We start from the raw sequence: 25,146 nt of genomic DNA on the forward strand, positions 1-25,146 counted from the left end.
AGAAGCTTTCTTGTTTGAGTAGGACTTTTCATGAGCAAACGAAAACATCGAATCTATAATTGTCATTAAATCCCATTGCATTCAGAAATAGCATACATCAATTAACAGCAGTTATTTAGAAGCCTTAACTATTATAATTTTAAAAGAAACACATAGGGCCAGGTGTGTATGCAGCTCAGTAGCGGAGTGCTTGCCTAGCATGTGTGAGGTTCCATCCCCAGCACCACATACATAGAAATCATATAAGGAGTATAGGTCAAAGCCATATAATTAGGGAAATTACCACACATAGGACCTCGTGGCAAATTCAGGACCATGGGAGACAAAGCTGTGAATGTCGATGAGTGATGGCGCACATCCAGCATGTGCAGGCCCTGGACCCAGTCCTCAGCATTGCCCAACAAGCCACAAGGACGCCGGGGAATCAGTACTATTCATAGATGATGGTTTCCTGCTAAAAGAAACTGATGAGATCCAAATGAAAAACTATATTTGAGTATTACTAAAAAGTTATTATTTGGGTGTCTGGTTTCACAACATTAAAATTAAATTCTAGAGTTTTTAAATCATGTCTTTTATAAAAGTTCTTATGCCACAAAAGAGTTAAAGGGTGAAATGTGAAATCATGTGGAAATATTTGAGGATCTTGCCACCTAGAGAGATCATAGTGGCCAAAACCACAGAAGGAAAAATCACTTTGGATTGTGTGTGATGCTGATCTTACAGTAGCCCATGAATTGCCACCTTTCTTTTTGGGGAGTCACAGACCATCTTAAAAATTTAATGAGTCGCCGGGGATGGTGGCGCACGCCTTTAATCCCAGCACTCGGGAGGCAGAGGCAGGCGGATCTCTGAGTTCGAGGCCAGCCTGGTCTACAAGAGCTAGTTCCAGGACAGGCTCTAGAAACTACAGGGAAACCCTGTCTCGAAAAACAAACAAACAAAAAAAAATTTAATGAGTCCAACTATATTAATACATGTTTACATATGCATGTAGACATGGTTCAATTTGTGTGTTTTTAGAATCCATTTTAAAAAAATACTGGCAAACAGATGTATCCAAATGATGAAATTTGGGTTGAGACACTAGCAACATTATATGTCAAATTTCAGGGCCAAACCTGGTGTCTCACCTCTATAATCCTAGAACTCAGAAAGTTGAGGCAGGAGGATTTTCTGGAGTTTAAGGTCATCCTAGACTACAGAAAGTGGCATTATATCAACTACGACCCTCTATCCCTTATAAAAAAAAGAAATAAAAGGCAGTTCACTCTAGAACATTAGACAGATAATACAGCTAGCAATATTTTATGAGGTTGCCTGTATTTATTTATGTATGTGTGCCACATTCATGCAGTACCCATGGAGGCCAGAAGAGGGCATCAGATCCCCTGAAACTAGACTTACAGACAGTTAAGAGCTGTCATGTGGGCGCTAGGAACCAAATCCTTGTCTTATGTAGGATGAGTAAATGTCAGTAACCACTAGCCCCAGCTATCTAAATGACAGTCACAAAAAGAAACAGAAAAGACAAAAAAATTAGAAATTTTTTTCAAAATAAAAGCTTTTTTTTTTTTTTGAGAAAAAGAAACCAGAAAATCTGAAGTATAAGGGCTTTGTTTCCAAAATTTCTCTTAGAAATTAACCAAAAAAAAAAAAAGAGAGAGAGAAAAGAAAAGAAAAAAGCCCAGTGGAAAAATAAGCAAAGAATATCATGCAACTTGTACATGAAAAAAAAATGTAGCCAGTAAACATTTTAAAATATCCAAGATCAGAAATAATGCCCTATAAAAACAATAACAAGAGGCTATTATTTTTTTCTGCTTAGGGGTTAGGAAGTATAGTTGTTATGAAACAATTATTAGGAACAATTTAACTATTATTATAAAGCTCCTGAACAAGCTGTCATATCATCATGCAGGTGGTAAAAATATTGTGTTACTTCATAATGTTGGGTTGGAAAAACAACTAAAAGATGCTGTAATCTGTAGTGTAACTACAATATAGAATGCTATGTATGTGTATAATAAAGCCGTTAAACTGTGTGATAGTGGACGCAGGAGGATGTCAGGGTCAGAGCCAGCCTGCTTTATATGGTGAGCTGCAGGCCTCACTGCACGATGAGACCCTGTTTAGTACCAAAATGAGTGGAGCCAGCAGGATGGCTCGACACCTAAAGGCTCTTGCCAAGTCTGGCATACTGGTTCAGTTGTAGGACCCACATAGAGGAAGCAGAGAATGGGTACCCACAATTTGTTCTCTGACCTCTATGCTACACCGTGATGCCCCCCCCCATAAGTAATTGTATGTAATTTTTGTAAAAGCAAATACAAAGTACAGTGACAGGTAACAAGGCAAATGCTGCTCTTTCCTGCGAGTGTACCAGTGTGAATGCACAAGAGTTTAGAACTGTTAACTTTCACCTTGCCTCTGGCACTAAGCAGGAAGGGTCTGTATCAACAACAACAAACCCTGCTTAGAATTACATGAACATGGACAAGATTTTCATAGACAATTAAGCTAAAGACCTTAAATGAAAACTTGGCTGGCAAAAGCGAAGAAAAGAAAGAAAAGTAGCCCAAAGTTTCTCCTTACCTTTTCCCTCCCCATACTGGAGAGTGAGCCAAGCCCTGTTTGTGCTTAGAAAAGCATGTGTCAGTCTAGCACAGCCGGCTGCTTGCTGGCCGCCTGGACTAGTGTTTGAATTGCAGGTCTAGCCTGTTGGACCCAGTTCTAATTGCTAAGTGTCCATGCTTAGTAGGTATCTAGGGAAGTTTTTATTAAGTTTAAAGATGTTAAGAAGTGATGAGGTTTTTATAAGGAGTAATGAGGGTGGCTCACTCATCGTGGGGGCAGAGGGCTCTGATGGACGAACTGGTGATGGTAGTGCAGGACAGAAAGACAAGTACACAGAGCAGCAAATGCCGGCGTAGTCGAGGCCAGGGTTTATGAATTTGAAACTTTTCAAATTTTGTACCTTTAAGATCAGAGTGCACCTTAAAATTAATTATTAATTATGTTCTGATGCATGCTATGGTATGACAAACTTTGCAGTATATAAATGTACATAATGGCTCATCTTAAAATTAATGACACTATAGATTTAATTAATCAGGTATGTTTATGAAAGAATTTATGTGTGTGTATACACACAAATACCTTACGAAGTCTAGATTTACAAGCACAAATGCACACAGAGCTGTGATTCAAGGTTCTCCCCAGACTTAACAGTGGTCTTAGCATAACCAGGATGCTTGTTTGGATGTTTATTGTTTTCAGTTACTTTCTGACTGACTACTTGAACAGTGATAATCCACAGATAGTGCAGGTTCAAGTCCTAGGTAATGTGGAAGCCATGGAGCTTCTGGAAATGTCATTGGAAAGTATTTAAATCATCTGGAATCACTGGCTAGTTAGAGCATTGCTTTTCTACTTCTACGATGGTAACACACACCTTAATCCCATTACTCGGGAGGCAGAGGCAGGTGTTTGAAGCAGTCTGGTCTACAAAGCGAGTTCCAGAATAGCCAGGGCTACAAAACACATGGCTTTTCCTTTTATTCTAAACTCAGCTAAGACTTTTTTAACACTCATCCAGTGTTGTTTTTCCATTTTAAGTGTATTCCCAGGCTGGTACTAATTATCCTCAAAGAAGAGAAACATCCTGCATTTAAAGGTGTTTCAACAGAAAAATGTTTACTGTTTAAAAATCAACAAATAGAGGCTTTCTGCTTCACATGCACAAACTCTAGATACATTGGATACCCGGATAGGAAAGCGATTAGAATTCCAAAAGAAAACATAATGCTAAGCTTAGCCCAAATCCTTTAAAGCATGTTTTCTTGTGGAGATGGAGGTTGCTTCAGAAGAGTAAAGGAAGTCTGTTTTTAAAGTACCTTGTGGCCCTCCAAAGACCCACAGCACACAGCGGTTGTATACAGTGTATCTGCAGTAAAAACAAACATATCATGAGGGCCCAGGCAAGCAGGCTAAACTATCTGAAGAAGTTTCTTGGTGGGCTCAGTACTGAAAACCAGGCTCCGCACATTGCTGAGAAGTACCAGATCCACCCTGTGAGACAATCTATAAACTTTTGTAAAGGACACTGTAAATTAAAGCTGTAGGAAGTAGCAGGCAGGAAAACATAATTTATACTATGTGATAAACCTACAAATGTAATTTTCCCTTGAGACAAAGTATTCTTCTGTAATCTAGGCTAGCCTCAAAACTCTTGGTTCTCCTTTCTGTGCTCCAAGGTGCCAGGATTGCACATGGGCACCACCACACCCACCTAAGAATGGAGTCTTTAACAGGGGGGCCACTCCGAACGGTTTAGAAGTAGCTCAGCAGAATATAGGCAGAAGAGTTGGAGTTTGTGTCAGGCTGTTCGGTGGTTAAGTGGATAACTGCATATTTGAAAAGGTGTTCCTGAGCGCCCATCTGTTTGCGCCTGTTTTGAACTCTCAGGTAGATTATGAAGGGGTTGGAATGAATGATGTGGCAAGAGGTTCTCGGCACAGATGTGTGGGTTGCACGGGGCCGCCTTCGAATCTCTTCATAGGCTCACTGACTTACTGACTGTTAGGGTTTACTTGAAAACTCTGGGACCTGAACATTTTTGTTCTAACAAAGTGATGTGGATTATCTTATGAGATTTTATTTAAAACAAATGAAATAGATCTTCACGGCAGAATATTATATTAAATACAGACAATGTTTTATGCTAATTGATAGGAAACTAAATATCCTAAGCATTTACATATTCAACATGCTAAATGAATTTTAAATGTGAATACTTTTGATATTTTAGATACTTTTGATATGCTAATCTGAATCACAGATGTATCCCATACTGAGGTTAAACTCGTAGTTTGGTTAATCTCTGTAAATGTTTTTGTTTTCATTTAGCAATCCAGTGGGGAGAAGATGGCCGTCCATTTAATTTTCTCTTCTACACTGGCAAGCAATCATACTATTCATTAATGCACGTAAGTATCTTCATTTATAAGCTATAAAAGTATTCTAGAGGCTTCTCTTAGCATCAGCCCTATCTCAGCTGTGGACAGAGGAGAGCTTGTTGAGGCCGGACTGCTGATGAAAGGCCTCCTGTGCGTCTGTGCTGCATCGGAATCTTTATTCAGAAAATGCTCTTGCTCGCAAGCTCAAGTTCTCTCAGTGATCCTCATGTGTACTTTGAAGGTGGATAAGGAGGGCCAGGCACTGCGTGCTGTCGGATTGTGAGGCCATATATTCACCTCCAGACAGCCGTTCATTTTGCTTGTTATCATATTAAAGTTCAGCCTTGCATTGGTGAATGCAGTGTGTGAGGGAGAATCCAGACCAGGCAGAGAGGTCCTACTGTGCTTCGGCTTTGGAGGATGCTGGGAAGTTTTTGTTTTGCTGCCTTCGAAGAAAGCTGTTTGATTGTGTGTGCATGTGAGGGCAGTCCTCAAAACTGCTGTGAGAACAAGTTGGATGCCAGGATCCATTTTGAAAGACAGAATCCATTTTATTTTTAGAACATGGTGTCAAGTTCTGTTTTATCCATAATGTGATTTTTAAAGCTATAGAAATATTTATGGGGCTTCCCCATCCACAGTCAGAGAGAGGCTGGAGTGGCTGCACGCATTCCTCTGCCTTTAGACGTATCTGCTGTTTATTTGTGCTTCACAAACCCAAAGGACAAAATCCCCACTTGTCAGCTACATTTATTTCTTAGGGAAAAAAAGAAAACCTTCTTTTCGCTTTTTGTTGACCTTGGGCAAATGAGCTTCTTGCCCTGGCAGAGATGAAATGAATGACAAATGCAGAGTGTGTCTTTGCTGAGTAATGGGGCTGTGCTCCAGCTTCCACGGAGGCTCCCGTGCACAGCCTGCGGCTGCCCGAGGACCCCTGCTGCTCATTTAAATAGGTATGTCAAATCTGCCTCCAAACGCCGCTGGTTTGATCTGTGGTAATATTTGTGAAGGTTCCATATGGACTTGAGCCCCCTGCAGTGCTAAGAAATAATGTACAACGCTTCATGGTGCAGACGCAAATTTTCCCTGAAAAGGGATGCAGTGCTGCGTTTTAGCTGTCGGAGGGGATGATGGAGCTGACGCGCTAGGCCTGTCAACTTGTTACACGGATGGGTTGCACGCAGCGAAGCTATGGAAAATCTGTGCCTTTTAACTTTTCTACTTAATCACGGTTGTAGCATTGCCTTTAGACTGTATGCTACATTAATTCTCTTCCTGCCTTCTGCCTTCATCCCAAGTTTCACGGAAAAAAGTAAAGCGGGCAGGTCTTACAGAGGAGCCTTATCAAACAGCTGTCATCTGACAAGCCATTTGCATTTGTTTTGGCTGAAATGGAGCAACCCAAGGGCAAGATATTTTGTTGCATTCCATCATAATGAAGAAATTACACATTGTGTAAGAGGCCTGCCTTTACTTTTAGTTTGCTTGTGTGCTTTAAAAGGTCTTGCTCCCGAAACTGATGTGTTAGAATTTTACCATGCTCTGACTGAAATGTCAAATTATATTTGACTAATAAATGCTCTTCCTCTGGATTGGGCTGGGTTTTGTTGCACATAGAAGAGTACATTACATTTCAGTGAACTCGGGAAATCCTCCATGTTTGCCAGTCACCTCCGCATCGCTTAGGGCGAATGTCATTAATTACCACTGCAGTCACAGCCATGTCACCTCTGGAGCATACAGATCACTGGCCCCTGCGGTGCTCGGACTCTGAAGTCGCGGAGAAGTGTTTGCTGCTCAGCCTACAGAAGCACTTTCATGCTGTAGTGAGCGCTGCACATAAAGTCTAGCAGTGAGACTTAGACCGGTTTGCAGGCTTCCTCTCCTTTGTTCTGCCCTAGCATCCTATAATGGGGATGCCTTCCCTCTGTCCCCAGGCAGCATGGAGAGCAGCCCTTGTAGACTGGCAGACCGCAAAGCCTTCGGAATAAGCTCTGTTGCTACCATTTTCTTTGGCCAGTATAATTTTCTCTCAGGATGACAGGGAAAAGACACTCAACCAAGCAATGTTTCCCATGTCTGTGACCAGCTATCATTGTATGAGACAGGGCAGCCCATGGCCAGGCTTTCTGACAAGGAAACAGATGTCATGCCTGTGTGCAGCTATGTGAGGAGACCTTTCTGAGCTCCATTAACCTTCCTTATTGTCTGTAATCATGCCGAGTCTCTTTAGTATGAGTGGCTGTTTGCATAGGAAGTATACATACCGGTAACTTTATAACTAGTCAAAGATAGCCCTGAGGCACTCTCCAGTTAAGAACAGCATATAATAAAACGCTAGACATGCTGATACACAGCTTTAATCTCAACCCCCAGAAGGCAGAGGCAGGTGAATCTCTAAATTTGAGACCAGTCAGTCCAGTCTACATAGTGAGTTCTAGACCAGCCAGGGCTTACATAGAAAGACATTTTTTTTCTTTTTTGAAGTCAATATATAGCTAGGCATGATACATACATGTAACCTCAGCAGTTGCACTGCAGGCGCAAGAGGACTGCTGCAGGTTCAAAGCCAGCCTGATCTGCATAGTGAATCCCAGGCCAGCAGAGAAATTTAGCAGGAGCCTGCCTTTGTGGGAGGATGACAATGAAAAGAAATGCCTAGCTTCTTTGTCCCCGTCAGGAAGTGAGACCAGATGGGAAAATGTACATGAAGGAGGTCTTGCTGGCCTGTGGTGTCCTCTCAAGGGTTCATTTGTAGGTCAGCTGGGTCCCAATTTTACTGTGGACATAGTGACTCCTATGTCTTCAGGATCCTGGGTAACTCTGTAAAAGCCCAGTTAGTAGGATGTTCATAATGAAGAGATGTAAAACCACCCTGGCACCACAGCTTAAACAATAAGAAATGCTTTCAAGAAGTAAGAGTCTTCCTGGGTTTTGTAGAGTGGCATTGAACAGCCGAAAGGGCCTAGCTAGGTGCCTGATAGCATGGCCTGAACCCGCTCTCTAGATTGGGGGTTTCCATTCCATCAGAAGCCGTTTCAGCAGTAGGGCTTGTAGACTTCACCAGCATGAGCAGCTGCAGCCTCGGTTTCAAGAACAGAAGGAAAGAGAGAGAATCAAACAAATTTCCTGAAAACACTAAGCAAAGCTAGAGGACAGAGAAGAAGTTTAAGCATGTTCTATCTGTCTGTTTGAAAAGCAAAGTTGGGGTGTGGCTCTGTGGCCGACACCTACCCAGCGAGTTCCCCAGCGCTGCCGAATCGGAAATGCCGTAGAGCAGATATGCAAGCTGGGACTACCTAGTGAAACCCTGTATCTATGACTCAGGGAGAGGACCAGGGGCTAGAGCAGGAGTGGAGGCTGCTGTGGCCTGTAGCCTTAGCTTTGCTTTCCCAGAGCTGTGTGAGCCTGCCCAGGATGACTGTCCTGGTGGCAGATGTGGTAGTGGATGGACCGTGTTTGTGGAATTCACTTCCTAGAAGTGAGTTGAAAATTGTTAGTTTTCTTTTACCTATACTATTTAAAAAGTTACCTATGATAACTTAAAAAGAAGATGTTTCTTTGGCACAGTTTTGGGAATTTCAGTCAGTGTTAAATTGGCCTCTCTTCTTTTGGACATGTGCAAATGTTCATCTTGTAATGGGGAGTGAAAAATAAAGGAGACCAGAGGCCGTGGCTCCTTTCAGAGCGATGCTTCCCATGACCAAAAGTTGTTTTATGGGTCCCAGCTTCCTACAGGTGCCTCCTCAGTTGCATTACCTCAGACACAGAGCCTGTATACATGGGTCCTGGGCTGTGGGGTGGGGGCAGCACTATCCAGACTGCAGCAAAAGTCATTTACACCTTACTACAGGAGGTAGTTATCTGACTTACATGGAGACCTGCCTTGGTTAGGGTTTCTAGAGCTGTGAAGAGACACCACGACTATAGTAACTCTTATGAAGGAAAACATTTAATTGGGACTGGCTTACAATTTAAGAGGTTTAGTCCATTATTGTCATGGTGAGAAGCATGGCACCATGCAGGCACACATGGTGCTGTCCCATGCTGGGACAGGCCATGCAAAATAGTGAAATCTATATACTGTCCTTGCCAGCATTATTCAGACACACGTCTCCAAAGCAGGGAGATAAACCTTTGGTTTCAGGCCTGCTATACCTCATATACTCAGAACTCAAGAGACTTTACATAAGCTTATTCCAGACTTTTAGGAGAGGCCAGATACACAACTCTGAAAACAAAAATGGAAATATAATATGATGTAGAAAGTTCACTTACACTTGCAACTAATTTTATAGTAAATAATAGAGTATTTTCAAAATGCTTCTTCAGATTGAAGGAACTGCATGGTCACCGACATTTTACAAATATGTAGGTGTGTACACACACACACTAAAAACGCGAGAAATGAAGGACTAAGTAGTTCATTATATATTTACACTATTGGGTTAAAAAAAAAAAAAGTCCAAAGTAAAATTAACCATTCTGATCTCTGGAAGTGTTTCGTGAATAGGACTCACCTGCCTTAACAGAGAAGTCACTGGCATTTCAGAGATTCTACCAGCTTTTCCTGATGACTGAGTAACCCCAGTTCTCCCACTAAGGACTGCAGCCCCTCAAGAGAGCCTGCTTGATGAGGCCACTGTAGGCTGCAGGCCAGGGTCCTGGGATAGAGTGTCATGGCATTTGCACTTGGCTTATTGTTTCTAGATGTTCCTTGTGACCTCGTGGTAAATGTTTAAAGCTCTTGGATATACTGTTGTCTTTAAAAGTGGAATTAAAATAACTGTTACGTGAGTGACTGTTTAAGGACTGTGGAGTTACTGTTTTTAAAAAGTCCTTACTTTGCTGAGGTATATTTATATATGTGTTAATTTAAGACTTCTTGGCAGCAGGAATTAATTCAGCAGTCTAGAGATAGCTTTAGTATATAGTTTCTTTGTATAAGAAAAATTACTATTGTATACTTTATATACCCAAAGTATACAGTTAGGAAAATAATGTTTTAAAAATAGGATTCAACTTGCTGCCTTTGTTAATTTAATGAGATTACTTATTTTGTAGTGGTGCAGATATTGTAATGTATGGCTTTAATTCGAGAAGTAAAATTCTGTGGGATGTGAGTCCTAAACATTCTGGTATCCTTGCTGCTGGCAGTTAGCTTCCCGGAGTGGCTCATATGACCTGAAGTGAAAACTCTTGCCATTTTATGTCAAATGGCATTCTTGATAGGGAGACCGTTCACAGAGGGGTGGCAGGGGTCTGCAGTAGAAACATGCCCCTTGCAACCTGAGGTGCATCGAATTACATTGGCATAATTCACGTGATTTTGTTTACACCAGTGGCCAAAACACTCAAGGTGGTTATGACTTAAGACATTGATTCTCTGTGATTCTGTAACAAATTATGAACTGTCTAAAATGACAATTACTATTGCTTACTTACTATTTTGTATACCAAATGCAATTGACTTTTCCTATGCTGCCCCTCCAATGAGCTATTATTTATTTACCCTTCCTAAAATTTGAATTTCCACGTGATTAGTATAACCCAAACAAATTTGGGAAGGATACTGTGATTCATACTGTTTAGGCTCCAAGAAGGGCTTTTGGTTTCAAAATTTCTTTTCTCAACCTGAGCATCTGGTCTTTTCAAATTAAGGCACCTTCTAAATTTGACTCATACATTATGGAAATCTGATGGCACAAGGGGTGGATAGGCTTGCTTTGATTTTATGAAATATTAATCATAGCTGTGATTAATGATTCAGCATTTCACATCTGGGTTATTCCTGTCATATTTGAAATTACACTATTAAGTACAGTATATAAGCTTAGTGTAGGTGGGGTCATTCTAATTCTCTAGTGTCCCTTAAAAATTAAGTGGAAGTGTAACAATATACCAGAAGCTACCCGTGATAATCTGTGACGTTGACAGTTCCTGACATATTTTATGCCCTCAAGGATTTTTCTATGCAAATTGGGACACATCTCTTCAGGGAACTAAAGCTATAGAATTTACTTCCCAGAGAACTGCTGCTTTTAGCTAACCACAGCACAGACCTTGAAGAGTCATTTCTTAACACAAACAGAATGTATGGGAGTGGAGCACAACACAGTGGTTTCTTACACTAGCAGAGAGAATGTCTGGAGGTGGAGCACAACACAGTGGTTTCTTGCACTAGCAGAGAGAATGCGTGGAGGTGGAGCACAACACAGTGGTTTCTTGCACTAGCAGAGAGAATACATGGGAGTGGAACACAACACAGTGGTTTCTTACATGAACCTGATTCTTTAAAGCGCCTTTAGCCACTGCTACAGGCCAAGCACTGTGTTAAGGTTTTGGCACACATTTTCTTTTTGAGAGTATAGTTGAGCGTAGAGACTCCCTGCATGCTCAGCTCTGTATTCATGGCCTAGAACCTCCTGCTGAAGAAGTCCAGGGAGCAGCGAGTTGCTCTGTTTCACCCAGTCCAGACACTCACTGCTTGACATTTGATGCACACTTGTCATACTTTCCCCACCTTTCTTCACTGAAATCGTGGGTGAGTATAGGTATAAACAACACCAGGAGGAAATGGTGTAATGAGAGAATATTCCTAGAAAAATACAGGCTGAGGAGTATATAAGTTGGGGTGAGGGCACCTGTTGAGAGTGTCAAGAACTACGTTTTAGAGACCAGTGTGCGGAAAACATTGTCATTGCTGCCCCGTGGAGTTTTACCCTAATGTGCGTTAGCAGCTAAGAAGCCCTCATGGCAGAGCATTTGCTTAGCAGAAGTGAAAATCAGAGTTCAGTCCCCAGCACTACACACACACTGGCTGAAAGTACCCTAACCACAGTCAAACAGGCTTTTACAATCTTAGATTGTGAGATTCAGTGTTAGGTCAGTAGTTATTAAGCTCGAGGTGCCTTTAGTTCACTGGGTCTAAGTGTAATTTACTACATAAGTTAGGATTTTTTTCCTTAGGGTAAATTTGTGTCTGTAAGGAAAAGACATGGTCAACTGTAGGAGAAAATACATTATAGAGTTTTGTTGTTTTAACCATCCTCACAGGTGTGAAATTTTAAGTTGTCATAGACTTTTTAATCCAGTTAGAGTGTTGTAAAGTCACATTGAAATTACTGCCCCTCAGTTCAGCTGAGAACGTTTTATTAAGACACATTTTCCTACTCTGAAGCTAGATCGAGGAGGGAGCGCTTAGAATAAGGGCTGCTCAGGAAAACGATAAAATATATTATCAGAAATACTGTACCATCTCTCATTCCAGCTGTGTATTTTCTTTGCTTTAGGAAGTGTATGGAAAGGTCCTCCAGCTAGAAGCGCGCAGAGGTCCACTTTCAGAGAAAACTGAGTCCAAGTAAGTTCTTGTCGTCCATTGCTAGCATAGTGCCTAAGGTTTGGACAGTATTTCAACAGTAGTCACTAAAGTTAAGTATCTAAATAGGTGATTTTTATTTAAGAGGAAACATACTGAGTTTATTTTTACATTACCTAATTCCAAGCTTATGAATTAAGTGGTATTTAATCACTGTTTTGGATTGTGATGGTCTCAGTGTTTTATGCATAAGCCGCATGCTTACTCAATGTTTGTGAATTTCAGTGGTTTTTGTTTCTGTTTGGCCGATCGATCATTCCATCAGCCTGTGCGTCAGCTTTCTACAGGCCTCGTGCATTTCTTCTTGCACAAGACATCTTATTCAGCTTGTTCAACCTGTGAATGTGACTTTGGATTTTTCTGGGGACTTTATTACTACTTCAGTTGGTTGATAGGAGAACACTGAACCCTTTATGCCTTCCTAGCAAACTACACAGGCACAGTCGTAAGCTTTAAGGCATCTGGTAGCCTTTAAATGAGTTTGAGAGTGACACATTTAGCTCTTCGAACAAAAGGTTTGCTCATACTATTTCTAAAGGAAATTAGGGGAATCGAGTGTTTCTCCAAAGTGGTGTAGGAGTACTCCTGAATAACATGAAAATTTGTCTCCACATCATGAACTGCTACTGTATGTAGGATCTTTTGTGATATAACTCTAATTGCATGCTTAATTAAAAATATATGTGATATTTTAACAGAGTCCTGATTGGCAGCAGATGGCTGATTAAGGAGGAACTAGAAGAAATGTTAGTGGAAAAACTGTCAGATCAAGATGTGAGTAATTAATCTTTTTAATTTAAGGGACCTGTGTCATGAGAATGCAGACAATTGCTGTATTAAGATCCTAATAGTGATGCTCCTCAGAGCCAGGTGTTCCCCAGACACTTACCCTTGTTCTCATACAGCCCTTGTTGATTTCTGCAGTCGGGAAAGTGAACATCTAGTCTCCAGATCCTCCTTTCCTCTTAGAAGTGCCCTCATGTCTTCTGCCAGTTGTTTTAGGGAGTACAGCAGATGTCGCTTTTTATTCTCTTCAGTAAGGCCAATAGTTAATTTTATAGGCTAATGATGGATGCAGGGAGCCATCAAGTAGAAGCGGATACAGCGCACCTTCATGCAGTGTGTAACTTCCTCATGTGCTGGTCTGTGTGGGCAGTGCCTTTACCTTTAGAGCTTATGTTAGCTGTGTCACAGACACTTTGAAAATGCGCTAACTTGCATTTCCCAGACCTGACAGAACCCTTGGGGAGTCACCCAGGAATGAACAACCTCCCTCTGTGAACCTGTGTCCTGTAAAGTTCATGACCCCATTTTAGGTCTGAATTGCATTTATTGTGTCGAGTGTTCTAATAGAGCCCAGCATTATCAGGGAAGTTGGATGTATTATGTATTTAGATGCAGAGTCAAGGTTTGTACTCCCCGATCCTGCTGTGACAATGGCTAGTAATGCTAGTGCCTTGCCACCGTGGGATTTAAGTTGTGCCCCTTGCTTGTTCTGATTTAGTACCAGAGAAGTTAGTGGCTTGGGAAAGTTGCAGTTTGTTTAGACAAGTTATCTGGAATTTGGATGGTGGCCGATCTGGAGGTGATTGCTAGGGTCTTAGCTGCTGGGTCCTGCTGTGTGTGAATTGAATTGGAAAGATCTCTGTTTCTTCCGTGAATGCATCATTTCATTTTCTTTCTCTTTTCCAGCCACCACTTTGATTTTTGTAAAATTCAGGCAGTTTTGTCCGTTTTTCCATTTAGGGGATACCCCAAGGACGTTAGTACCAGCATATAACTGTAAAAACAAAACAGCATAGGTGGTCATCAGAACGCCTGCTGTTCAGAGGAGTCCTGGACACTGTGTCTGTGATAATAAAGCTGAGGGTAGAGGGACTGGTGTTTGGCCTCCTAAACCATAGCCTAGTTCATTAACAAAGCTGTGTGAAGGACACAGTGAAGAAACTGTGAGAATATCGAGTCCGAGGGCACAGCTGTGTAGCTGGCCTGGCAGCATGGAGCATGGCTGTGGGAGTTTCTCCATGCCGACTCAGACCATGCATGCTTGCCTTTGCTCCTTGTCTCCCAGGAAGCTGCATCTGAACCGTTGTTCTAATACTAACCGGACTCATGAGATCCTTAAATGTTTCACATTATCCTGGAAAGGCAATGTGGCAAAGTTGGGTGTGACTTTTAGGGCTGGCAGGAACAACTAAGTCATCAAAAACTGGGCTCCACGATCCATATTAACGAAGGCTCTTAAGTATGGTTGTTTCCTTCTCCACAGACACTCTAGAGTGATTATTCGGGCTTCTAATTTTAAGGGGTTAATACCAAGTTGTTTACTTTCTAATCACATGTTCAAGAACTATTAAAAAAAATGCACAGAGTAGCAAGGATAATTTATTTCAAGAGGTTGCCCTTTAAGTCAAGTATCTCTTGAATTTTTAAATAGCTTGATTGTTCGGTTTTAAAGGAAATCATAAACATTAAAGTAACACAGCTTGAACAGCCAAAAATATATTTGCCAAATGTATTATGAAATATAACTTAAGGGGAACATTTTCTTGAAATCAGACTCTTTTGCTATTTATATCTGACTGGAAATTATTTCTAATGTTCCTTTTGATGCAGTTCTATTGACAGAATAGAAGTTGTACTTTTGAAGATCATCTAAATATTTTTGAAAACAAATTTTAATATCAATTTCATAATCATAATGCAGAAAAATTTATTTTTTTTGAATGATAAATCCCTTTGTTTTTTTGAGAGGGAAGCATAAGCACTAAAGATCCACGGAGAAAGCGATGCATCTGCATGCTGTTTTAAAAGATGCAGAAGTGTCATCCTGTCAAAATTCATCAGGAAGGCAACATTGGAAAGATCAAGGATATAAAAATAGCAAAACTTTAGCAAATGCAATTACACTTGCTTCTTCTAATGAATCCTATTGTCTGCAGTATGTGCAGTTCATTCGGCTGCTGGAAAAGTTATTGACGTTGCCGTATGGTCCTGCCGAGGAGGAACTCGTGCAGAGGTTCCGCAAAAGTGTAACTGTTCAGTCAAAGAAGCAAATGATTGAGCCCGTGCAGTATGACGAGCAAGGCATGGCCTTCAGCACCAGCGAAGGTAATGACGTTCCACAGAGAGACTCAGGTCCTCAAAACCTGGTTATTCTTATGCTATTGCTCTCCAGGACCTATTGGTTTTGTTGGGTTTTGCTAGTGTTACATTGGATTTCCTAATCTTAAGATTCTATTGGAATTTTTTTTGTTTGGTTGGGTTTTGATTTTTTTTTTTAAGCAAAGAAACATAAAATCCTAAATCTATACTGTTAAAAGAGAAAATGTGGATCCACAGCCATGCAATCATTAAACTATTTCATGTTTTCAACTGGTGGAATCAACAGAATATTTGTGAAAGGGGTTTTCAGAAACCCCAGATGCTCAGTGTGTGCATTTCAGATGTAAACATGTGATGTGAAAACTTGAGGCCTCAACTTGAATTTTCCTGGATTCTGAGTGAGGACATTAGACATGATCCCTCTTTCAAAAACTGACCTGTGGCCGGGCGGCGGTGGCGCACGCCTTTAATCCCAGCACTCGGGAGGCAGAGGCAGGCGGATCTCTGTGAGTTCGAGACCAGCCTGGTCTACAAGAGCTAGTTCCAGGACAGGCTCCAAAGCTACAGAGAAACCCTGTCTCGAAAAACCAAAAAAAAAAAACAAAAAACAAAAAAAAAAAAAAAAAAAAAAACCAAAAACTGACCTGTGAAGTATATTTATAGTTCTTAAAGCTTTAAGCTCGGTCCTTTAATGCGTCACTTTGAAATGCCACCTTTCCTAACGACTCCTTGCATTTCTTTTCAGTTGTGTTTTATTCTAATGTTGACATATTCTTAAAAATTTCTGTTGATTTGTTTTTATTAATTATAAACAAAACAATGTGAGTTGGTTGCTGTTTCTGTTGCAAGACAAATGAATGTGAATGTCTTGATTCTTGAAACAAATTTGAAATCATAACTACCTCCCAGTCGGGTTTATTTCCTCGGCTGTCGTGTGAGTCACCCTCTCCTTTTGACTACTTTTGCAGTGGTTCTAGAACTTTCCTCTCTGCAGGCTCATGCAGTAGGGAGCAGTGGTCTTCCTGGGCACTCTGACACGGTCTTAAACGCCCTTGCGGGCTTTTCTGTCTGCAGGCAGGAGGAAGAGCGCCACAGCGCAGGCGGTGGTTTACGAGCACGGAAGCGGGAAGATCCACGTGAACGGAGTTGATTATCTGCTCTACTTTCCCGTCACACAGGACAGGTGTGGTTTTGATTCCTGCTTTTAAGGAAATCGTGCTTTATAATTCATCATCATAATTAAGAAGGTTGCAGTTTTCTCATTGTTTATCTGAAGGGTTATTTCTCTTCACCAATACACTAGCTAAGCGGAGACTACTAGTTTTCTAGGTAGTTTTTCAGATTTTTAGGAAAACATTCCTAGAAGCCCCCATTAATTGGCTCGTTTTGTCAGTTCCTGCTGGAATTTGAATACTGAGGCATATCTCACATTCTGAAATGCAGAGTGTGCCAAGACGTAAGGAAAGCACGTATCACCTTCTGCTGGGAAGACAGGCGTCCACAGAAAACAGCAGCCTAGGAACCAACCCTGGCTTCTTAATTGACGAAGCCGAGCAGCAAGGGGAAGTGTGAGCAGCTCTCCGTGGCTTAGGCTTGTTTCTCCTAATTGAGAACATTAGGAAAGGTCTGCGTGTCTTTTTCGACTTTCTCCTGCGTGGGGAAGTTAATTGGACACATGTAGAGGAAGCAAAGAGACCAGGTGTGTGTGAAGTCAAAAGACAAGTTTTGCTGCATTCCCAGTGCTATGTGCGTTATCCCTGAGAGGCAGACATTTGTCATAAACAGACATTAGACATTTCGTGCCCCTTAACTCTCTCCCCTTGGAACTCTCTCTTCTTGACAGTGGTTATTGTTCCAGTCACTGCTGTTGGGTTCGTGCACAGCAGAAGCTTCATGATTATTTCCCAGCTTCTACTCCTTGTGCTTCCTGACGTGTGGTGGTGTTGAAGGGCAAAGGGACTGCAGCTCCGCTCAGGCTTGTGTAGGAAGTAGGGGCCCTTCTGAGTAGCTACCTCAGGGAGTGTGCTTGTGTTCCTGTGTCAGGAAGGAATCTGTTCTTAATTCCGTGAGATACAGACTGAACTCATTCTGTCATCGTCTGCACTGGAATAATTGGAGGAAGCTTAGGAAAAGCCAGAGAGAGGCCCACACCACAGGATGGTGGTTTCACTAGCAGCAACAAGGAGTGGTATTTGATGAGTGACTTGGTATTCAGACAAAATTCCTGATGATTTAACAGCAGGTCGTAACCGTAGCTTGATCTGTCTTCCAGTTACACCTTAAATCTTAACCAGCCATCCCCTTTTGAGTCAGGGTCTCGCTGCCTAGCTCTGGCTGGCCTGGAACTTGCTGTGAGACTCAGACAAGCCTTGAACTCACTGAGGTCCACCTGTCTCTGCCGTTCAAGCTCTGTGATTAAAGGCATGTCCATCACTCCTGGCAGCTTCAATCTGTAGTTTGAACTCAACCAGCAGCATCTTCTGTGATCCTCTTGTCCAAAGCATGGAAAGATGTCAGTGACATTTAAGATGATCCCTGCTGTCAGAGAACATCCAGCTGGGAAGCCTACTGCTGCTCATATTGGGAAGGGACGCTCAGACCTTCTCATTGACTTACAATAGCTGTAGGAACTAAGGGCTGCCCTGCTAGCAATGAACTAGCCTTTCCTTTTAGAGAAGCAGGGCTGGCAATTGTAAGTCAGCAGTAAAGAGACCACTGGCCCATGGGAGACAACAGGAGAAAGTATCAGGGAACTGAGCATGATGGTCCCTGAGCTGTGTGTCTTAAAGTCACTAGACCTATTCACCTTTGGGGTCTTTTCCATGGGGTCTGCTGTTTTTACACAAACAGAAAGCTGGTCATGAGGATGCAGGCAATGTTGCCTTCCCAGTGTCATCAGAATTTACTTTTCCATTTGCTCTTATTTACAACACATGTGGACTGCTATGTGCCTAGTACTTCAGGATACAAGAAAAGCTGATAACCTTTCTGGAAAGGAGTACTCCCTGATGCTCACACATACTAACCATATAGTAGAAGGAACATGCTTCCATTAAAAGCAGCTACAGAAAAATCAGTGTCTGTATTTGGTACCAGAGGAGTAGCAGTCAGAGAACATAGGAATGAGGAAGTCATTTATTTATGTATCTTAGGCTATGCCAGTTGGTACAGTCAGAAGAAAGTAAGTGTGGTTCTTGTACAGACAGAAGGATGTTATAGGATATAATATCTATGAGAGAAGAGGCGCTGAGCTGTGGAAAGGGTTTTTTTTTTTTTGTAATGGACCTGGGAGCATATGCTGATTGATAGTCTAGTGCAGTTAAAGTCAGGAGCAGTAGGGCCGTCGTTACTCGTTGTTAAACTTTGGGGTGAGGTTTGTAGATAGTTTGTCTTTTATTTACAGTCCCCCCGCCCCCAGCATCCAGCTCTGTAGCTGCTACCTCATCCTTCTGACCCTGTCTGTTCTGTCTCCTTTACTCTAATAAAGTTCTGTTTTTTCTGCGTTTCATCCTGTTTATATGTAAGCATATGTTTGGGAATCGTAAAGCCTTGAGAACTGAGACAGATAAATGTGTGTGGTCCCAAACAAGTAGTTGTTGAGAGGCCTCTTTTATAGCTTCACTTCCATCACAAACTGCTTCCTGTCAGGTGGTTCAGGGACTTTCTCAGCATATGCATGGGACAATCCGACTTTGCCCTACAGTAGCAGAATTTAGTTATCAGTTTCTGGTTTTCTCAGTTTCTATAATATTGCTACTGCTTACAGTAGTATTAATCTTAATAATATGGCTAGCTTTGTTTGGTTGCCTTAAGTGTTCTGTCAAAAAGGCAGGAGAGGTTCATGTGTGTTGTAGGATTGGCCCATCCTTGAATATCCCACTGCAAACATAGTTTGCTGCAGCCTTGGAGCGCCTGTGTGAGTCCGCTTGCAGAGGTTCTTTTTCTTACACGGTGTGAAAAGTTGCATTTGAATCCCCAGCTGTAGTCAACTCTCAGCTAACTGGAAAATCAGCTTCATTTGAGGTCTAGAAGCTGCAGTGGCAGAGAAAGCAAGCAAATACAGTATAGATGGACCTAAGGAGAAGTTCAGGAGATATGTAGCCCAGGGATAGAGTGCTTGCCCGGTGCACACAGGCCTTGAGTAAATAAATAAAGTAGAAAACCCAGCAGAGGTAAAAGCGAGATAACAGAGTCCAGCTCTTTAGCAGAGGTGCCAGTGCACATCATACTGACATGAAGGTGTTTAGCAGGTGCTTCTTCACTGAGTGGGAGGAGGCACGGGACCATGCTTGTGTGTGGCCTCCTCATGGCACCTGCCTGGTTTGCTCCCTGGCCCTGAGGGGCAGGCCTGACCATATATGCATTTTAGGGCTACAGTAGGAATGTGGGATTTTGGGTGGACGGACACATCACATGTTCACTGTGGTTCTGGTAACATTCAAAGCAGCATTACGGAGATGAGTATCGTACATTATGCTGAAACATTAGAGCACACCTCACTTAGGAAAGCCAAAGGCATTTGAGTGTTGCTTAAGAAGGCCTGTTAATTTATACATGGTCACTGAATCCAAGGCTGGATGCAGTGTGAGTTAATGGCATTCCTCAGCTGTAAGACTTCCTCACCAGGTGATTTTCACAAGGTTCTTATGAGATGATCAGATAGGTCAGGGAACTGCTCTACTCTGTCCATACCAAACTAAATCTGTGAACCCTGTAAAACTCAGGAGGATCGTGTTTCTCTGTCCTGGTGTCCAGCTGATGGAGAAGTGTGACCAGTGTAACTGTGGCAGGCAGCATTTGTTTTCATGACCGTGCACAAGGTTAGTAGTTTATGACATCACGGGTCTTCGTAGGAGGCCTGATCCGTTTGTCTGTGATGTGCCTTAGAGAGCAGCTGATGTTCCCCTTCCACTTCCTGGACCGACTGGAGAAACACGATGTAACCTGCACCGTCTCCGGGGGTGGGAGATCAGCGCAAGCGGGAGCCATACGCTTGGCAATGGCCAGAGCTTTATGCAGCTTCGTCACCGAGGACGAGATAGAGTGGATGAGACAAGGTAGGGGTGTGTGTGTGTGTGTGTGTGTGTGTGTGTGTGTGTGTGTGTGTGTGTGTGTGTACACGTGCCCATACATGTGCCCATGCACAGAGGACGAGATAGAGTGGATGAGGCAAGGTAGGTGGGTGTGTGTGTGTGTGTGTGTGTGTGTGTGTACATGCATGTACAAGTGCCCATGCACAGGTCCTGCTGCTGCCCTGTTGATATTACTTATGCTTGTGAGAAAACTTCCTTTTGTGCTCTGCACACTACGAGCCCCTTTCCATCTGCAGAACCACACTGTCACCCTCAGCCTGGACTTGTACATAGTGAACCAAGATTAAAGGGCCTCCCACCCCGCCATGTCCCTGCGAGGATGTGCAGTCAAGGCCAGCGGGAGTTATTCTGGCCTTAGCATCATCTTCCGTGTAGCTGAACCAGCATATAACTCGTGTATTCGAAACAGATTAGTTGTTTTACTTTATCATAAGAATCAGTAATAATTTGATGATAGATGAATTTTTCCAACATTATTAGGGGTTCTCCTTTTTTGCACTGTGATACTATAATTTGGTTTTCTTTTTCCTTTCACTTTGTGAATTCATTACCTGTGTGTGAATGGAGGGTCTCCGCACTAGGGTAAGGAGTGTGCTTCATTACCTGTGTGTGAATGGAGGGTCTCCGCACTAGGATAAGGAGTGTGCTTCATTACCTGTGTGTGAATGGAGGGTCTCCGCACTAGGGTAAGGAGTGTGCTTCATTACCTGTGTGTGAATGGAGGGTCTCCGCACTAGGGTAAGGAGTGTGCTTCATTCTTGCACTACGATATTGCTTGCACATGTAGGAGCCATTCAAGCTCAAGATGGTCTTTGCACCATCTACAGGGAGAAAGCGCCGTGTGTGCAGCTGATGCAGCAGCCCCCAGGAGTCACTCAGTGCTTCAGACTTGACCCCTTTCCAGATCATACAACTCTTTACATGGTCTCCCTGTCTGCCTGTAGCCCCAGGCACTGGGAAGTGACAGAAGTCATGCTTGTGGCTTAGGCTACTTGATTTTCTTTTGGAATGTTGCTTGCTTTTAAACAGTTTGCCATTTTATCAAGTTCACCAACTGTGAAAATGAGTGGACAGTGAAGGAGGTCTGCATAGGTCTGACTTACCGAGTTGTGTGCTCATGACTTTGAGTTTAATGGAGAATGTATCTGTATCCCATTCGATGTAATTATTTTATCCTGTGAATCCCTGCTGACTAGCACCGTAAGCCCCGTGCCAATAAGAAGACTGCTCGTGTTACAAAGGTGAAAAGGAGCAGGTTCAGAAGAGCACACCATTAATCCCAGGTCTACAAAGTGAGTTCTAGGTCAGCCAGTCTACATAGTGAGACCCTGTCTCAACAACCAAAAGACAGGTAAAAAACAGTGCTCTGTGTATACAGTTATATAAGGCCTGCATGCTGCTGGTGTCTGTGATTGCTACTGACGTTCCCTGTGGACCACAAGCTATTGCCTCAGAGCATGGTTGCTCCTGCTGACCAGACAGGCAGCAGCTTCCATCAAAGAGTGACTTTAGTCTTCTAAAACAAACAACTTCTATCCAAAAAACAACTCAAAACTTATCCAGCTTCTGAACTAAAACATTAAGAAATATCGTTTTCACAGAAATTCTAACAAGATACTTTCTTGCTCCAATATGTTCAGCTGTTTGTTTCTATATGAGCCTTGCTGTGCTGTTAACAGGTGTCTGAGCTTCCTGGGACCTCGCTAATAAGGTGTGATAACACACCTATAATCCCAGCACCTGGGAGATAGATGTGAAAATCACAAGGTCAGGGTCCTTCTTAGAGATATGAAGAATACATTCCAGCTCAGTAAATAGTGGCTAGCCACGAAGAATGACTTCAACCTAAGTTGAGCAGTATTGGTGAACCAAAGAAAGAGCCTTAATTCTCCTAGGATGCAGAAAGAGTCTCATAAAACATTGCTGGTGACGGGAACTATTAGTTTAGTTGTATGCCTCTGGGTTTCTCTAAGAGCAGTTTCTGTAAATGTTGTGCAGTTCACGCCTTGTCTGCTAGGCAGCCTGTGTTCCCACAGCTCACAAAGGCTCCGTTTATACTGCAGCTGGACTACTTACTACGGATCCACGGGTCAGAGAACGGAAGAAGCCAGGCCAGGAGGGTGCCCGAAGGAAGTTCACCTGGAAGAAGCGCTAAGACTTTCACAGGAGAGCAAGGAGCACCTGTGTCTATATGCCTGGCTCGTGGTAGATCACAGTCATATACACTGACCAAGGGAGGCAGCACATTTAGACATCGTTTTTAGTTTGAGTTATAACGTGATTTATTTTTAAGTGCTATTTTCTTGTGGTTATCATTAAAATAATAAAAAATAATCTTAGTTTTGTTATTTATTTTTTTAACTTTTTAAAATACAGAAGCGTAATTTACAAAATCTTGGCATATTGGACTTGAAAGTTACAGTCACCCCATCATGTATGGAGTTCTATTCTTGAAGGGCGAAGCAGCCTACCAGAAACAGACCACTGCTCGCCGGCCGATGCTAGACCCATAGTAGGACTCGCTGCACCAGGCTTGTTGTCCCACACAGTTGGTCATTCTTGCAGTGTGCTCTTAGAACTGAGCGCTCAGAGTTCTAAGGTAGGAGGGAATGGGTTGCTGCAGGAGCTCGGCAGAGCTAGCAGGCTCGGAGCCTCCGGACTTGGGTGACTGGTGACTGCAGCCGGTGAGGGTGGTTCAGCCCCAGTCACTGGACAGGAGCATGGTGAGACTGAGCCTATTTTGGATCAGTTTGGAGTTTGGGTTTTATAAATTTTTTAGTCTTGTATTTAAGGTACACAGTAGGGTATTTTGATGTATGAAATGTTTGCTGCAATCAAGAGAAATGACACATCCATCACCTCAGATGGCTCCTCCTCTGTGTGGGGAATGAAAAGCAGACTCCTGAGGTGCATATGCTCTGTGTTAGCTGTGTAGACTTACTCTTCCCTTCCTGTGGTGCTGAGACTTTTCACCCTTAACCAGGTCCCCTTTTTTTCCCAACCCTGCCAACCCCCTGCATGGGGTAATTACTATTGTACTGTTTCTCCAAGATCAGTTCTCATAGACGACACAGCTAAGTGAGATTGTGTGCAGTGTCTTTCCGTGCCTACTTGTTTCACTTAGTGTATTGGCCTCGAGGTTCATCAGTGTCAGACAGACAGATGAATTATTGTATAATACAGATGTTATATAGGCTCACACACACACGTGTGTGCACACGTGCACTGATCTTGTGTCAACTTGATGCAGTTTAAAATCATATAGACAAACCACTGGGCCTGTCTATGAGGTGCTTCTAGAAATGTTTGTTAAATGGGAAAATTCACAATCTGTGCAACACCTTGTAGGTCAGCATCCCAGATGGACTAAAAGGGTGGAGTAACAGCATTTGCCCCTCTACTTCCTGACTCTGAATGCCTCAAGCTCCCGCTGCCATGCCATCCCTGCTCTGACAGCCTCTGCCCTCCAATACCAACCCCAAATAATCCCTTTCTCCTTTGGGTGCAGTTTGGCAGGTATCTGTAATAGCAATGAAACAAGCAATGCTCACCACTACTGAGTTCTTCACTGGTCCCTTTTGGAATCCATTTCCAAGCAGCAAGATGGAGGGTCAGGTATCCTCAAGCTCTTCCCCCACAGAGCCTGCTGGAGGTGCCTGAAAGGGATTTGGTTAAGGAAATGGCAACAGGGACCTCTGGGTGAAGGTACCTGGACTAAGGGCTGCTGTGCAAATGGCCTGGACCAAGGAGGCAGTCTGGGTTCCCTTAATGACTCCTTCAATGGTAGCCAGAGATTGGCTGGGCTGCAGACCAGGTGGACAGAAAGCCTATGAGATTGGGCAGGTAAAGCAGTTGGATGTGACCCATCACAGGTGTTTGGCCAGGAGCTGGACTCTTCAGTCACAGTGACAATTAAATTGAGATTCCTAACTACCCTGGCTTAAATAAAGAAACTTAACATTTTTATCTTCTTACTATATTGTAGTGGGTCTTTGAGGGAAAATAAGGCAATTTGTGGCAGAGTACTTTAAGTGATTCAATTGCTTATCTGTTTAAGTATATATGTATTCATTGTACAAAACAAGTTTCACTATGACATTCTCAAATGTGCACACCTTGTGCATACTTTGTCCATACTCAACCAATACCCACGTATATACCTCTACCATCTCCTGCATTTATTTTCAAGTCTTTTTAGTATTTAATTTGTATTTTAATAAATAAAGCTTGCCTGAAGACCAGAATGCAAACAGTAACACTAGTTAGCCATAGAGGCTGGGTGGTGGCAGTGCACGCCTTTAATCCCAGTACTAGAGAGGGATATAAGGCAGGATGAGACAGGAACTCACTCTTCTCCATCTGAAGATTCATAGAGGTAAGAATAGTGGCTTGGCTGCTTTGATTCTATGATCTTCAGGTTGAAACCCCAATATTTGCCTCTGGGTTTTTTATTCATGCTACATTTGGCATCCACAATTACAGTGGAGTAATTGGTTCAGAGAAGAATGTTTCAAGTAGTAAAGAAAATCTTGCTTTTTTGGGGATTACAAATTACTCCTGAAAATATACAAAAGAGGAGATTCTATTAATTTAGGTTACAAAATAGGTTTAC

General features: G+C 42.5%; 1 protein-coding gene across 1 annotated transcript in view; it reads left to right on the top strand.

Annotated features, from left to right (window-relative positions):
• The window catches only part of Mrps9 (mitochondrial ribosomal protein S9), a 49,810-nt gene extending 26,942 nt beyond the window's left edge, over positions 1-22,868 (top strand). Inside the window, exons 5-11 of the mRNA XM_038343982.2 lie at positions 4,909-4,988; positions 12,251-12,318; positions 13,035-13,110; positions 15,279-15,447; positions 16,516-16,624; positions 20,329-20,498; positions 22,598-22,868. Coding sequence (XP_038199910.1) covers positions 4,909-4,988; positions 12,251-12,318; positions 13,035-13,110; positions 15,279-15,447; positions 16,516-16,624; positions 20,329-20,498; positions 22,598-22,689 — 764 coding nt within the window. The 3' untranslated portion in view covers positions 22,690-22,868. The remainder of the gene's footprint in view (positions 1-4,908; positions 4,989-12,250; positions 12,319-13,034; positions 13,111-15,278; positions 15,448-16,515; positions 16,625-20,328; positions 20,499-22,597) is intronic.
• Positions 22,869-25,146: the final 2,278 nt, after the last annotated feature.

Source organism: Arvicola amphibius, chromosome 9, assembly GCF_903992535.2.
Source record: "Arvicola amphibius chromosome 9, mArvAmp1.2, whole genome shotgun sequence".
Lineage (NCBI taxonomy): Eukaryota > Metazoa > Chordata > Mammalia > Rodentia > Cricetidae > Arvicola > Arvicola amphibius.